Genomic DNA, 14530 nt, shown 5'->3' on the forward strand with positions numbered 1-14530 from the left:
AGTTACCTGAAGTCACAAAGCCAGGAAGTGGCAGGACTGAGATTCAGGCCCTGGTCCATTTGACCCCTGCAAAGTCTGTGCTTTGAGATACCACATTTCATCTGCCTCCTATCTGGGTGGATTCACTCTTCTCCCGGGCTACCTCACGTTCTAGCCTTTAAGTGGTTAAGTTGGAAGCTCAGCCTCTGCCCCTCAAGGAATATTCTTTCCCATTTAGGCCCAGAGAAGAGAGGCCAGCTATAAAAAGGTCCTTGGTGGGTTGAGTCTTCCCTGGTTGTTGTACTGGAGGCCCCCTGAGCCCAGTGGACTCAGAGTGCTGGCAAGCTCAAGGCAGACAGGAGGCTTTCCAGGTCCCTGTGGGACGGTGGGGGAGAGAGGGCGGCCACTGTGGGCACCTTCCAGGACTCCTGCTTTCTGAGCTCAGCTTCTTGAAGTGCAGAAAAAGCTCAAGTCCCCTTGACGATCATAGCCATGGTGTTAGTTGTTGTTATCATTATTAATACTATCTTTATCATTATCCCAAACCCAAGAGAATAGGACCACTCATTTCCTGGGCTTTTGGAGCCAGGAGGGATGGGCCATGGGTGGTAGGGGGGTGGGTAACCATCTTCAAGTTCCCTCCCTTGCTTGGGTGTAAACCTGGTGGTTTATGATAACTTACCCCCAGCTCAAGTTTGTAAGGCCAGCGAAGCCAACCCCAAGATTTCTCCAGACCGGCATCTCCCCTGCTGGGTTTCACAGGTATTCTACAAGATTGAATAGGTTTTCCATGGAAGAAAATAATCCCATGGTCAAATAAGTCTGGGAAACACTAGGTTTAACAAAGTTAATTTTTTCAGTTGCAGGCCTTCTCAGAGCCTTTAGTATGCTTATTCATTCACTCTTTCAAATAATATTGATCATGTTCTGTGCGTGAGGTGCATTGTGCTGGGTAGTGGTAATCCAGTGGGGAGCAAACAGTCATGGTCTTTGACCTTATGGAGCAGGGCCCAGTCTCAAGTGCCATTCTCAGTGCTGACTGCATGTTAGAATCACCCAGAAGGCTCTGAAGAAATAGGGGTGCTGAGGCCCAACCCCAAAGATTTTGATTCAGTTGGTCAACATTGGGTCCAGGGCACTGTATTTTTCAAAAGCTTCCTCGAGTTATTATAATGTACACCCAGGGTTGAGAGTCACAGGTAAGGAGTAAAACAATATGATCAGTCATGTGCAGGGGAAGGTAGAGTGCAGTGAGGACAAAGAGCAAGGAGACTGTCGTTGTCCAGGAGGTAGGCAAGGCTCCACCAAGCAAGAGAGATTTTTAGCCAGAATCTGAGGGATGAGCGTAAGTTACCTAGGTGGGACAGGGTGGGGCAGGGGGACAGCCCATGAAGGGGATGGCCTGGGCAAAGGCCCTGGAAGCCCTTGGGCAGTAAGAAACGGGCACATGGTGAGATTGGAGTTCAGGGCAAGATAATCCAAGATATCTGGCAAGTTCATCTCTCTAAGCCTCAGTTTCTTTATCTGTAAAATGGAAATGATATTAGTCCCTATCTTTAGGGTTTATCTGAGACTGCAGGAAGGAGTTTAGAATGGGAAGCCCTTTTAGTGGGTTAGTGAAATAATCAAATACATGTTTTTTTTTGTTTTTTTTTTTTAATGCACCCTTGTCTCTGAGTGGAGAATAGATTACATAAGATCAAGTGTGAAAGCAGTGTAAAACCTCCCCTGCAGCCTCCCTCTGGGGCCATTTTGTGCCTGGATGGTAACTAGCATACTTTTTAAATTATTATTATTAATTTATTTATTTATGGCTGCATTGCATCGTCGTTGCTGCGTGCAGGGTTTCCTTAGGTGTGGAGAGCAGGGGCTACTCTTTGTTGCAGTGTGCGGGCTTCTCATTGCGGTGGCTTCTCGTTGTGGAGCACGGGCTCTAGGCGCACAGGCTTCAGTAGTTGTGGCACGCAGGCTTCATTCAGTAGTTGTGGCTCGCGGGCTCTAGAGCGCAGGCTCAGTAGTTGTGGCACGTGGGCTTAGTTGCTCTGCGGCATGTGGGATCTTCCCGGACCAGGGCTCAAACCCGTGTCCCCTGCATTGGCAGGCAGATTCTAAACCACTGCGCCACCAGAGAAGCCCGATAACTAGCATACTTTTATTAAGCACCTGGGTTGTATGCCCTGGGTTGTGGGGTCCACAGGATGAGTGGAACTCAGCACTCACTTTCAGTAAACTCAGGATGTATTTAGAGTACCATAGGGATCTGTGGAGGTTCCTTGGGAACCCTACTCTGGGGTGAGATAAGGAGGGGAGGGTGGCTCTTTGCCCCTCCCACTGACACAGCGCATTGAGCTAATCAGTTCCACCTGTTGTGTAGACTGATTGCATTCGAAAAGGACAAGCCCAAGAGAAGACACATGACATCCAGAACTCTGGGGCATGGTGTTCATGGGAAAGGGCACCCAGTTTGGGGCTCACCATTCTCGGAAGGGTAACTCTAGGCTCTCTGCTCCTCCAGCAATGGCTCTGAAAGAGCATCAGCGTCCTTTACCTGATTCCAGTACAACAGGCCTGTGCTTGGAACTAGAAATGGCAGTTAGCCCTGGAGGTTTTCCATAGGGATTAGAGATAATAGTTCCCACTAAGTGCCAGGTACACTGAAAGGGGTATTCTAAATTTGATCCCCAGGAATTCTATGCATGAATGGTGTTTATGCCCATTTTCCAGGTGAGAAAACTGAGTGTAGGATTGTTAAGACCCCTGGGAAGGGTGGAGCTAGGGTTCATATGTGGGCTTCTCCAATTAAATCTTCTTCCCATTACTTTCTGCTGCCCTCCAAATACCAGTTGTGACCAAGGTGGATCCTCTTGGGAACTGGGAATCATTGAACTTGGAGATTACAGAACCAGGGGTACCTGAGCTTCTGAGGTTATTCTAGAATCAGAGGACTCTGTGCTCCCTTTTCAGTAAAGTATAGTGGTTAAGAAAGCAGGCTCCAGAGGTAGCCTTGCTGGGTTTGACTCTTCCCTGTTCCATACCTTACCAGCTGTGTGATCCTGGACAAGTTGCTTTGTTCTGTGCCTCAGTTTCTTGATCTGTAAGATGGTATTATTAGTACCTAGTTCACAGGGTTGATAGGAAGATTTAATGAGTTAATTAATGGAAAGCACTTAGAAAAGTATCTGGCACATAGTAAAATTTCAGTAAAGATTATGACCCTATTGCTATTATTACTTATATTAGTTTGCTAGGGCTGCAGGGTGACAAGGTATCACAGTCTAGGTGGCTTAAACTACACAAATTTATTTTCTACAATTCGGGAGGCTGGAGGTCCAAGATCAAGGCATCGGCAGGGTTGGTTTGTTCTGAGGCCTCTCTTCTTGGCTCACAGATGGGCACCTTCTCTCTGTGTCTTCACATCGTCTTCCCTCCTGCGTGTCTGTGTCCAAATTTCCTCCTCTTATAAGGACACCAGTCATATTGGATTAAGGCTGGCCCTAATGATCTCATTTTCACTTACCTCTGCAAAAGCCCTGTCTTCAAAAACTGTCACAGGCTGAGGTACTGGGGGTTAGGGTCTCAACATATGATTTTCCTGGGGCAGGGGCCCCAATTCGGCCCCTAACATCACTGATAGGGTCCTTTGCCCCCCATCCTCCACTGCCTGACTTGGTGGCGGCTTTCTCCTCCCTTCTGGCCCAGAAATCGCAGTCAAGCGCTCAGCTCTGAGGCGAGTGTGGACGAAGGCGGAGTCTTTGAGAGTCTGAAGGCAGAAGCGGCCTCCCCGCCAGCACTCTTCTCCGGCTTATCGGGCCTCCCGACAGGCAGCCTCCCCGCCACCCCTTTCCCGTCCAGCCTGGTGCTGGGGGCCGCGGCGGGCGGCGGGGACGTGTTCCTCCAGATGCCCACATCCAGGGAGGAAGGTGGGGGCCGCGGTGAGGGGGGCGCCTACCACCACCGCCAGCCCCACCACCACTTCCACCACGGCGGCCACCGCGGGGGCTCCCTGCTGCAGCACGTGGGCGGGGACCACCGCGCGCACTCCGACGAAGCGGGCGACGAGCAGCCGGGGACGCCCGCCCCGGCCCTGTCCGAGCTGAAGGCCGTGATCTGCTGGCTCCAGAAAGGGCTGCCCTTCATCCTCATCCTGCTGGCCAAAGTGTGCTTCCAACATAAGCTTGGTGAGTGTGGAGGGATGCAGGGCGCAAAGACTGCCGCCTCACCCATTGGGTAGGGGGATGGCGTCTCCATCCCAAGTGCCAAGGGAAGGCAGTAGAGGTCCTTATGGTGCAAAGTCCTTAAGAGTCCAGGATTCTGAGTCAGACCTGGGTTCAAATCCTGGCCGACTAGCTGTGTGACTTGGGGCAAGCCACTCATATTCTTTGAGTCTCAGATTCGTCATCTCTCCAGCGGGGTTGTGGTAGAAACTCCCACAGCTGGTTGGGTGACGTGAAGGAATAGAGTGTACTACCCAGGAGTTCAGACTGCTTGGGTCTGAACCTGGGCTCTGCCCCCTTCCTAGCTGTGTGACGCTGGGTACATTATTTAACCTCTCTGTGCCTCAATCCAATCATCCATAAAATGGGGGTTAAAATAGTATATGTACTATTACAAATACTATTACATATGTATTATAGCTATACATAGACTCTAATAGTATGTTACAGATACTATTATAGTATATGAACAGCATCTGCCTTCGTGAGATTGAGTGAGGTTAAATGAGTAAACATATGTAAAGCACTTAGGACAGTGCCTGGCAGAAAGTAAGTGCTGTGCAAGTGTAGATTATTATTTTTATTATATTCATTATTAATACATGTAAGATACTTAACATAGAACCCTGCACATAGCAAGTGCTCAGTAAATACTACCTAATATTATTATTAGGAAGTAAGATAATGATTCATAAGTGCTTAGCCTAGCACCTGACACACACTTAACAGTCAGTAAACGTGGTTTCTGGTCCACTGTTGTTATTATCTGTTACGTACTGTTATTAGATCATGATGTTGCTGTGTCCTGGAGAGTTTAGGCTATTGTTTTTATCTTATGGTAGAAATTACGGTACTAATTACTGTCTCATGGCTTATTACATCCCACAAGAAATATCTAGAGGAGCTTAGGCCATCGTTTGTGTCTCATTTGCCCCTTTCTGGTGGGTTCCAGCTGACTCAGATCACTCCTTCATTTTTGGGGTGCTACCATGTCAGTCCCTCCCTTTTTATTCCTAGAAATGGAACCTGGCGTGTTCTCCCTTACCCTGAATTCCAGCAAACTCACCACTAATTTTTATTCTCAAGTTTGGTCATTTTGTTTCTCAGTTGGCAGGTTTTTTGTTTGATCAAAGAGAATAGTACAAGAAGAGATTGTGGGGTTACTGGTTTTGATTTTATATGTTTTTAATGAAGAAACACGTCTTTTACAAAGAAGATCTGGAAGAATGCCTGGAATACACGTACTATTTAAAAAGTAAAAGTGAACTCCAAGCTTGGGAACTGTGCATGTCATGTGAAAGCAGAATCCTTTCCACAGGGAACAAAAAGTAGGATTCGAAAATCCCTATTTAGGGAGAATTCCAAGATAGTAGCTTGCTAAATTGTGGAATAAAATTCAGTTCTTTTTCCCTACTCTGCAAGGGTCATGTTTTCCTATCAGCTAGGAATTCTTTCCCCTTTAACATGAAACTTCAATTTCTTATGGTGTTGTGGTCTTTTTCTACATATGCTTTTATTACAAATAACACGCCTCAGATTCTTTTTGGAAGTAGAAATAATAATAGGCACCACTTCCTAACTTCTAGAGATTGTACACTGTAAGCAGTATCCCTCCTTGAGTTAAGTACTGTTATTATTCTGTCTGTTTTACAGAGGAGGAAACTGGGGCTCAGAGAGGTGCAGTGATTAGTCCAAGCCAAGATTTGAACACAGGTCTTACCAGACTGCACAGCCCATGCTTCTAACTGGTTCTATAAAATACGCCCACAGTGGCGGGCCTCAATCCCATCCCTAAGTCAGAGGCCTCTTCTCAGAGTGGCTTGGGGTTCCCAGTGATATACATGGCAGCCCAAATGCCCCAGAAATGGGATTTTTCTCTCTCCTCTATGGTTAGCGTGTCAACCCCGAGGGGACCAGGGATTGTCCATAGTAAGCCCAGGCCAGGTCTGACGAGTCTAAGTGGGTGGTCTCGGCCCCTCCTCTGTCCTGCAGGCATTGCTGTGTGCATCGGGATGGCCAGCACCTTCGCCTACGCCAACTCCACGCTCCGGGAACAGGTCTCTCTAAAGGTGAGTCACCTGGTAAATTACTCTCCTGGGGCTGCTGTAACAAATGACCACAAACTTGGTGGCTTAAAACAACACAAAGGGATTACTCACAGTTCTGTAGATCAAAGCCTGAAGTGGGTCCCTCTAGCCTAAGATCAGAGTGTCAACAGGACTGTGTTCCTTCTGAAGGGTTCAGAGGACAGTCTCTTTCCTCGCCTTTTCCAGGTTCTAGAAGTCACCCACATTCGTTGGCTCATAGCCCCTTCCTCCTTCTTCGAGCCAGCAACGTTGTATCTCTGTGACCATCCCTCCATAGACACATCTCCCTCTGACTCTCCTCTTCTGTCTCCCTCTTCCACTTTTACGGACTCTTGTGATTACATTGGACCCTCCTGGATAATCCAGGAGACTGTCCCTCACACAGGGTCAGCTGATTAGCAAACTTAATTCCACCTGCAACCTTTATTGCCCTTTGCCGTGTAACCTAACATATTCACAGGTTGCAGGGATTAGGACAGGAACACCTTTGGGAGGCCATTCTTCTGCCTCCCACCCTGGGCAGATCCCCGGATGTGCCATCCTTCTCCTTCCAACAGCAGCCTCTCCCCATGTGCCCCTGGCCCATTCCCCTTATCCTCCCGGCATTCAATCAGTTAGCTCACTTCCAACCCACACCCATGGTTAAGGCCGCCCCACGGGCACTGCTGGGTGGCCGTACGGCTTCACCACCATCATCCCGAATGCCCTTTGGTATCAGCCGAGCACTAACCATGTCCAGCACGGTGCTGGACCCATTACACAGCTCCTCTTGCAGTTTCATCCCAGCAACCTGGGAGGGAGGCAAAATCATTCTGAACTCATTTTCCCAGTGAGGAAATAGTGGCCCAGAATTTCTTGGCTAAGACATAAGTTTCTTGCCTAAGGCCACACAGCCAGCGTGAAGGGTGGCATCAGGATATGAACCCAGGCATTGAGCCCAGAGCCTGTACTACCCCCCAGATTCAAATTCCAGCTCCTCCACCCTCCTGCAAGCCCTTGGATGGGTTACATCACTGATCGCAGCCTCAGGTGCCACCTCTGGAAAAGGAACTGCCACACCAACTTCATACACCCATTGAGAGGATTAAATGAGATGGTGCATGGAAGGTGTTTAGTGCAGTGCCTGGCTCATAGGAACAACTTAATTGAGCTATTTTTAACAAGCCTGTTTTCTGCTGCACATGTGACCCTATAATAGCCACCATCCTCTCTGACCTTGCTCTGGGGTCATCTGCTTTCTCAGAAGCACCTAGGCATCCATGAGGCACAGATGCCAGCTCAGTTTTTATTTGATACATGAGCACATTGAAGTCTGGAGTTGGGCATGGAGCCAGAGATTCTTCTTGACCCTCAGTCTCATCTTCTTCATGCAGACCCCTTTTTGCTGCTATTAGAACAGCAGGTTGCTCAGTGTCATAGTGGAGGCTATTGGGACTGTGGCTCTTTCTCAGATGCAGTAACATCCGCGTGGTGCCTTGACTTGAATTTTAGGGGCAAGGGGATGCCTGTATCCATGGACAGGCTTCTAGGGGTCTTTGAACCCTATGAAGACACAGGTGATGATTTGCCTGTCTGTGTATATTTCAGTGGAAGAGAGCCTGCATGACTCTTAGTAAGTTTAGGAATCTCAACTTACTACTGGAGAAGTACCCCATTTGTCCTTCAGAGTCTGGCTTCTCGGAGCATTGCTAATTCCCTTTCTCTTCCACTTTTGGTTTGGATTTACGGGGGATTAAACCGGAATCTATTATTTATTGGCATAAAAAGGGCTGCCGAGTGGATTAATCACATTGATAAGAGCAGTTGGTTGGTTGGAGGTGGTTTCTCAGGCCGTTAACCTTGACCCCTCCTGGAATAATGGGTGGATGGAGATGCATTTATTTTGTCTACACTATGGAAATGTGTGTTGTAACAGTGTGTCGAGCACTGAGCTGTGTCTGGAGACAGTGGAGCATTTACCGAAACCACAGGCAAGGTTACACTGGGAAAGTTATGACCTCATCTTATTCCAGCAATGCAGCCGCCCTGGTCCAGGAAAAGACAAGCTTTTCAGCTTGTCAGCAGCACGGGGGTCTGATTATGTATCCCAGGGTACACAGGCAGGAATGCCCTGCTCTACGCCTCGTCTAGAAATTTCCTTAGGTTGCTGTCAGGCTGAGAGACTACTGAGAAACAGCCAACTGAGAAGGTTTCCCAGCTTGTCTTCCTGGGGACTAATCAGAAACAAGGCTGGAGAAAGAGAAACGGGGCTAGATTGCAAAGGGCTTTGACATCCATGTGTACAAGTTTGAATTTAATCCTATAAATGTGGCCCTATGTTGAATGGTCAGTCCAGGGCAGTAGCCCAAAGGTCCATGCCGGAAAAAGTTAGAACAGAAGTTTCCAACCTGTCGATCTGAATCTACTGCTGCGTTGTAAAGTCAGAACAACAAGTCCTACCATTTAGTGAGCCTGAAATGTGAGCCTGTACCAGACTGAATGTTTACATTTATCAAGTTTACTTAATCCTTAACAAAACCTCATTTTAAAAAAAATTTTTATTTATTTATTTTTGGCTGCGTTGGGTCTTCGTTGCTGCACGCGGGCTTTCTCTAGTTGTGGCGAGCGGGGGCTACTCTTCGTTGCGGTGCACGGGCTTCTCATTGCAGTGGCTTCTCGTTGTGGAGCACGGGCTCTGGCACATGGGCTTCAGTAGTTGTGGCACACAGGCTTAGCTGCTCCACAGCATGTGGGGTCTTCCCGGACCAGGGCTCAAACCCATGTCCCCTGCATTGGCAGGCGGATTCTTAACCACTGCACCACCTGGAAGTCCCAAAACCTCATTTTTTAATGAGGGCACTGGAGCTTAAAACATGTGCCCTTGAGCCAGAGTTACTTAGTTTCTCTGTGCCTCAGTTCCTAACAGTAAATGTAAACTAACATTTCTTACATGCCAGGTACTGTTCTAAGCAGTTCATGTACATTAATTCTCAGACTCTAGAAGAGAGATACAATGTATACCCATTTTACAGAGAAATGTAGCAAGTTTAAGTAATTGCCCAGGGTTGGACAGCCTCCAGATAATAGACCAAGGATTTGAACCCAGGCCACCCAGCTCCAGAGTCTGATTTGCTAACCATGGTGCCCTCCTGACTCTCTGGATTGTTCTCCTAGCAGGTTCACACATTTCTGTTACCTTCTCTGTAACCATCCCTTAGGTTCCAGTGGGATGGAAAGATGCCAACGCCCTTCCTTTCACCATTAGCCCCACTTCCTCCAAACCTTTGAGAAAGGGAAAAGTTGCCCTTTGTCGGGGAACATTCTGGAATATCCTGCCAGGTGCAGCTTTGGCGTTTCAGCATCTCCACAGATCTCTTGCTTTGTCTCTAGGAGAAGAGGTCGGTGCTGGTCATTTTGTGGATCTTAGCCTTTCTGGCGGGGAACACCCTGTATGTGCTCTACACGTTCAGTTCCCAGCAGCTGTATAACAGGTGAGCAGGGGAGTCTGACCCCCAGTGAGAAAGTGGGGGGCTTTGTTGGACTCAGGACCCACAGCCCCTTCATTTGAGAACAATGCAGTAGCTCTAGGTCATGTTGTAACTTTCACATCCCACCCTGTTGTCATATACACGTGCCTAGAGCATGATTCTTTATAGAAATATAATGCAAGCCGCATGTGTCATTTTGCATTTTCTAGTAGCCACATAGTGCGTGGTGGGGGAGGACTGGCCAGTAGTGGTCTCTGGCACAGGGTTGAAACTCAAGCCAAGCTTTCAGATCATGTCCATCTGTTTTAAAAATGGACTTTGAGGAGTGACCCATTTCACCACTTTCTGGGGCCACCCGAAGTTGCATGAAAGCAATTTGGGAAGTTAGTTCCAAGGCATCAACATGCCTCCCGCACACTGCATTAGTTGCCTGGCCCAGAAGATCAAGGTCCTGGGGGAGGGTAAAGGAGATGGAGTCTCTCAGAACCTTGGAGGAATTTCCAGCTCATGCCATTCTCTGGGCATGATCACATTCACAGGCTCAGACCTCTGTGCCCTCATCAAACCAGTGCTGAGGCAAACTGGCAGCACACAAAGAGAAAGAGAGTGACCTCGGAGAAAAGCAACAGAGCTGAGCCTCCTTCCTTATTGATGTCAGTGGTCTAGAGTGTGTTTGTAAATGCTACCAATAGCCATTATCTTATTTTGCCCTCCCACTCAGCAGGGTATTGGTGTCCCTGTTTTACAGGTGAGGAAACTTTGGCTTAATGAAACCCTTTCTAATAAGCCTTAGTCCCAGTAGGTAACAGAGACTTTGAATCATCCCAGGATTTGAAGTCTGATGACCAGTGTCAGAGGTTCTTAGTCTTGCCACGTACCAGCTTTGTGCCCTTCGGCAAACAGTGGAACCTCTTCAAACCTCGCCTAGTTTCTGCATTTGTGAAACCGAGAGTAAGTTAATTTCTGCCTTACCCACCTGAAGGTCATTACCCACCCGCAGGCTAATTATTAGAGAGGCCAAATGTTAATAATATGTGAAAAGTACTGGGCAAACTGTGAAACATTTGATATGTCATAATCATATAATAATATTATTCTTTTATGATAAATTACTTTGTCTATTGGGGGTGATGGCTAATGGGACACAAAACTGACAATCAAATGTATCCATCCATTAAAGTTCATAGTGTACGTTAGAAATAAGTGGACTTAGTGATCAATCTGCGGAAAAACACTTGGGCATCTTTCTGGCTCCAAAAGCCAAAACAGAAAAAACTCTAAGACAATGAACTAAAACCTACGTGGGTGAATTTAACAGATCGGTGTCTCTGAGATCAAATGGAAAGTGGAGGGCAGATCTTCATTTCTTTTGCGATCAGAGATGCATAATAGAGAAGCAGGGCATGGAAGTCAACCAGCCAGCCTGGGTTGTGCCCAGGGAGGGACAAGAGCAAAGACAGAAAGGGGAGCTCAGGGCTGCCAGCCTCTCCCCATATCGTAACTTGGATGCCACTCAGACTTGCAGACAAGGCATCCCACAGAGACAGGGCTCAGATGTGGAAGGACACCAAAGGTATCATGAGAGATTGCAAAAATAGATTATTTTCATTGATTTAACCCTACTCTTGCTCTTCAAAATAGAAATTGACTTTTAAAAATAAAAGTACAAAAACAGACCAGTTCATTCCTAGGATGCTCTCCTCAGGGGGCCTCAGTTTGCACTGTTTTCCACCAGCCCAGCAGAGTATGTAGGAAGCGTTTAGAAAGCATTCACTCTGGGCTGTGCGCACTGTCCCCTGCTTTTTGGTGGACAGGCAGGACTCGGAGTGGCCTTTGCTTGGAGCCTCTAATCTGGCGGGAGGAAAAGCGAGGGGACCAGCACAGTTTGGGTGCTGGTTCCAATCCTAGCTCCACATTCTAGCTGAGATGCCGTGGGCGGTGACTCCACGTCGAAGCGCTCCAGATTCCCCAGCTCAAGATGCGATAATCATAGTGCCTACGACATAGAGCCTTTGGGAAGATGAAATGACTTGAGACATGTAAAGCATGTAGACTAGGGCCAGCATGATGTAGAAAGCCAAGATATTATCAATTCGATTAACATCATCGTCCACAGAGGTGATGGAGAGCAGTGCTACTCAGCATGTGGTCTATGGCTCAGTGCCAATTCGAGAATGACTTGTTGTCTGTCCCCAGTGAGGGAAGTACAGAAATTGAGTGTGAGGTTGACTTACCTGGTCACGGATGGGTAAAATGGGTTTACACACTCCGAGTAGTACTGCTGTGGAATAAGGACTGAGAGCAGTAACTGTAGCCGGGACACCTGGGTTCGAATCCACCACCGTTCCATCATATTTGTAGGACCTTGTGCATGTTCATTTACCTTTCTGTGCCTCTTTTTTCTCATCTGAAAAATGGGTGGATAACAGTGCCTGCCCCGTAGAGATGTTGTTATCGTTGTCACTGCTGCGTGACAGAGTCAGTAGTATACCTATTATCTCATTGAATCCCACCAGTAACGCTGAGGGAGGGAACGATTCCCATTTTATCGATGAGAACACTGAGGCTTACAGAGAGAACATTATCTGCCTAGGGTCCAGTAATGGAGAGGCCTGGATTCAAATTCAAGTCTGTCTGATACTGATGCCCATATGCTTATCATGCAGTGTGACCTTGGGCAACTTAACTTCACATCTCCAAGCTTCAGTGCCTCATTTATAAAGTGGGGATGAGCAGTGCTCACTCTGCAGGACAATGAGATACAGTGAGTAACTTGCTTAGCACAGCGTCTGCACACCAAATCCCTCCTCTCTCCTTCTCTCTCTCTCCCTCCTTCATGTTATTGGTCGGCCTTCCTTCCTTCCTTTTGTTTCCTCTTGTGAAGCCTTTTGTGGCCCATAAAACTGGAGGGGACCTTAACTAATGATGCTCTAGGCCAGTCTCATCATTTAACTCTCAGGGGAACTGAGGCTCAGAGAGGTTAAGATACCCACCTGAGGTCACACAGCAAGTTAATAGCAGATTCAGGAACAGGGCACAGATACCTGACTCCCAGCTTAGTGCTCTTTCTACAGGTAATATTTACAAGGCTCCTAGAATGAGTAGAAGGGCCCCTAAGGGCCAGTGACCCTAAGTGCATCCTGACTTTCTGACTCCTCCCCCAGCCTCATATTCCTGAAGCCCAACCTGGAGACGCTGGACTTCTTTGACCTGCTGTGGATCGTGGGCATCGCAGACTTTGTGCTCAAGTACATCACCATCGCCCTCAAGTGCCTTGTCGTGGCCCTGCCCAAGATCATCCTGGCCGTCAAGTCCAAGGTAGGCCCATCACGCCAATCATGCAGGGCTTTCAGGATGCCTTCTGGAGAAGGAAAGGTTGGACTTGGGCAGAGCTAATGTCAGTGCATCAAATGAACAGAGCCTGAGCTAGTAGATCCTGTCTCCCACCTCTTGTCATCCCTTGAAGCTGAGCATCATTCTTTACTGTCACGACCTTTTTGTCACGCCTCTGCTCTCCAAGTGCATTTACTAAGTTTTGTTGTTCAGAGCTGGCCTTGATGCAATTTTCATCTAAATTTCACCCAAGGAAGGAAAAAAAGCACATTGACATGCCCTGGGTCCTGCTTCTCCCAGGGAAGGATGGCTCTCAAAGGTTTTTGACTCTCTGTGGTTTCTGGGGCACGTTATATAGAGGGTACCGAGGCTCAGAAGAAAAGGACTCTGTGATCCATGAGTGACGCCTGCCATGGACACAGGAAGCAGACTGGTGACAATGATTCTTTGGAGTGTACCTTAGGGAGAGGCCTGCAGGAGGTGTTGGGATGAAGAGGTCTTGGGGGATAATCACTGTAATTCAGAGGACTGAGCAGTGTGAGGAAAAGACATCACGGTTAGGTCAGAAAGCTCGGAATTTGTGCCAGGCATTGGTTGGCAGAAGAGCAGGTTGGAATTGACCATCTGTCTTGAGTGACAACTGATCAAATCACTGGCCAGGTGTATAAGAAAAACACACTCCTGTGTTTCTTCTGTACACACACACGCTCAATACCTCTGACACCAGATGTGTGGGTTTTCCACACATCATGTAATTCTCTGACACCGGCTGGGTATCCTTCAGTTTAACACAGTTCTGACACTGTCCACCTCGAGATAGTGTCAGATCCCACAGGATAAGGTCTCAGTCCCGCAAGACTGCCCCTGTCACTTCAGATGCCAGTCACCAGCCCCAAGTTGGCACCTGTACTTCTGACCAACCAGCTACAAATCAGGGTTCCCATGACCCCCTCCTTGGGTTCAGTGCCCCTTGGGTTCTAGATGCCCCGAACCTTTTCCTTCATAGCAGTTGTGGCACTTGGTTGAAGGCAGGAGACGTGAATCCAGGCATGTGAGGAAGCTGGCTCCGCACTGACTGCCTGGAATAATAATGGCTCGCAGTTATTGAGCACCGACTGTGTACCTGAGACTGTTCTAAGAGCACTTCATGTATGAATTACCTTACGTAGCCTCTTGCTATTCCTCTCAGGGAGGTACAGTTCCTGTCATTCACGAGGAGGAGACGGAAGGTTGAGCAGGCAGACAGCTATTAAGTGGTAGAGTTGGGACTCCAGCCCAGGGCTTCAGCTTCGGGGCCCAAGCTGTACCTCGCAGTGGGTATGGGAGAAAGATAAGGAAAACAGAGAATGGTTACTCATTGCCTAGTGCATTCTGGTTCTTGCTAGATTCTTTCCCATGTCTTGACTCATATAAGGCTCTCAACACCCCTCTGAGTGAGAGAGAGATTATT

General features: G+C 47.9%; 1 protein-coding gene across 1 annotated transcript in view; it reads left to right on the top strand.

Annotated features, from left to right (window-relative positions):
• Positions 1-14530, top strand: part of RNFT2 (ring finger protein, transmembrane 2) — a 62572-nt gene that overhangs the window by 3974 nt on the left and 44068 nt on the right. Inside the window, exons 4-7 of the mRNA XM_032603594.1 lie at positions 3679-4157; positions 6186-6262; positions 9650-9750; positions 12912-13065. Coding sequence (XP_032459485.1) covers positions 3679-4157; positions 6186-6262; positions 9650-9750; positions 12912-13065 — 811 coding nt within the window. The remainder of the gene's footprint in view (positions 1-3678; positions 4158-6185; positions 6263-9649; positions 9751-12911; positions 13066-14530) is intronic.

Source organism: Phocoena sinus, chromosome 14 (genome assembly GCF_008692025.1).
Source record: "Phocoena sinus isolate mPhoSin1 chromosome 14, mPhoSin1.pri, whole genome shotgun sequence".
NCBI lineage: Eukaryota > Metazoa > Chordata > Mammalia > Artiodactyla > Phocoenidae > Phocoena > Phocoena sinus.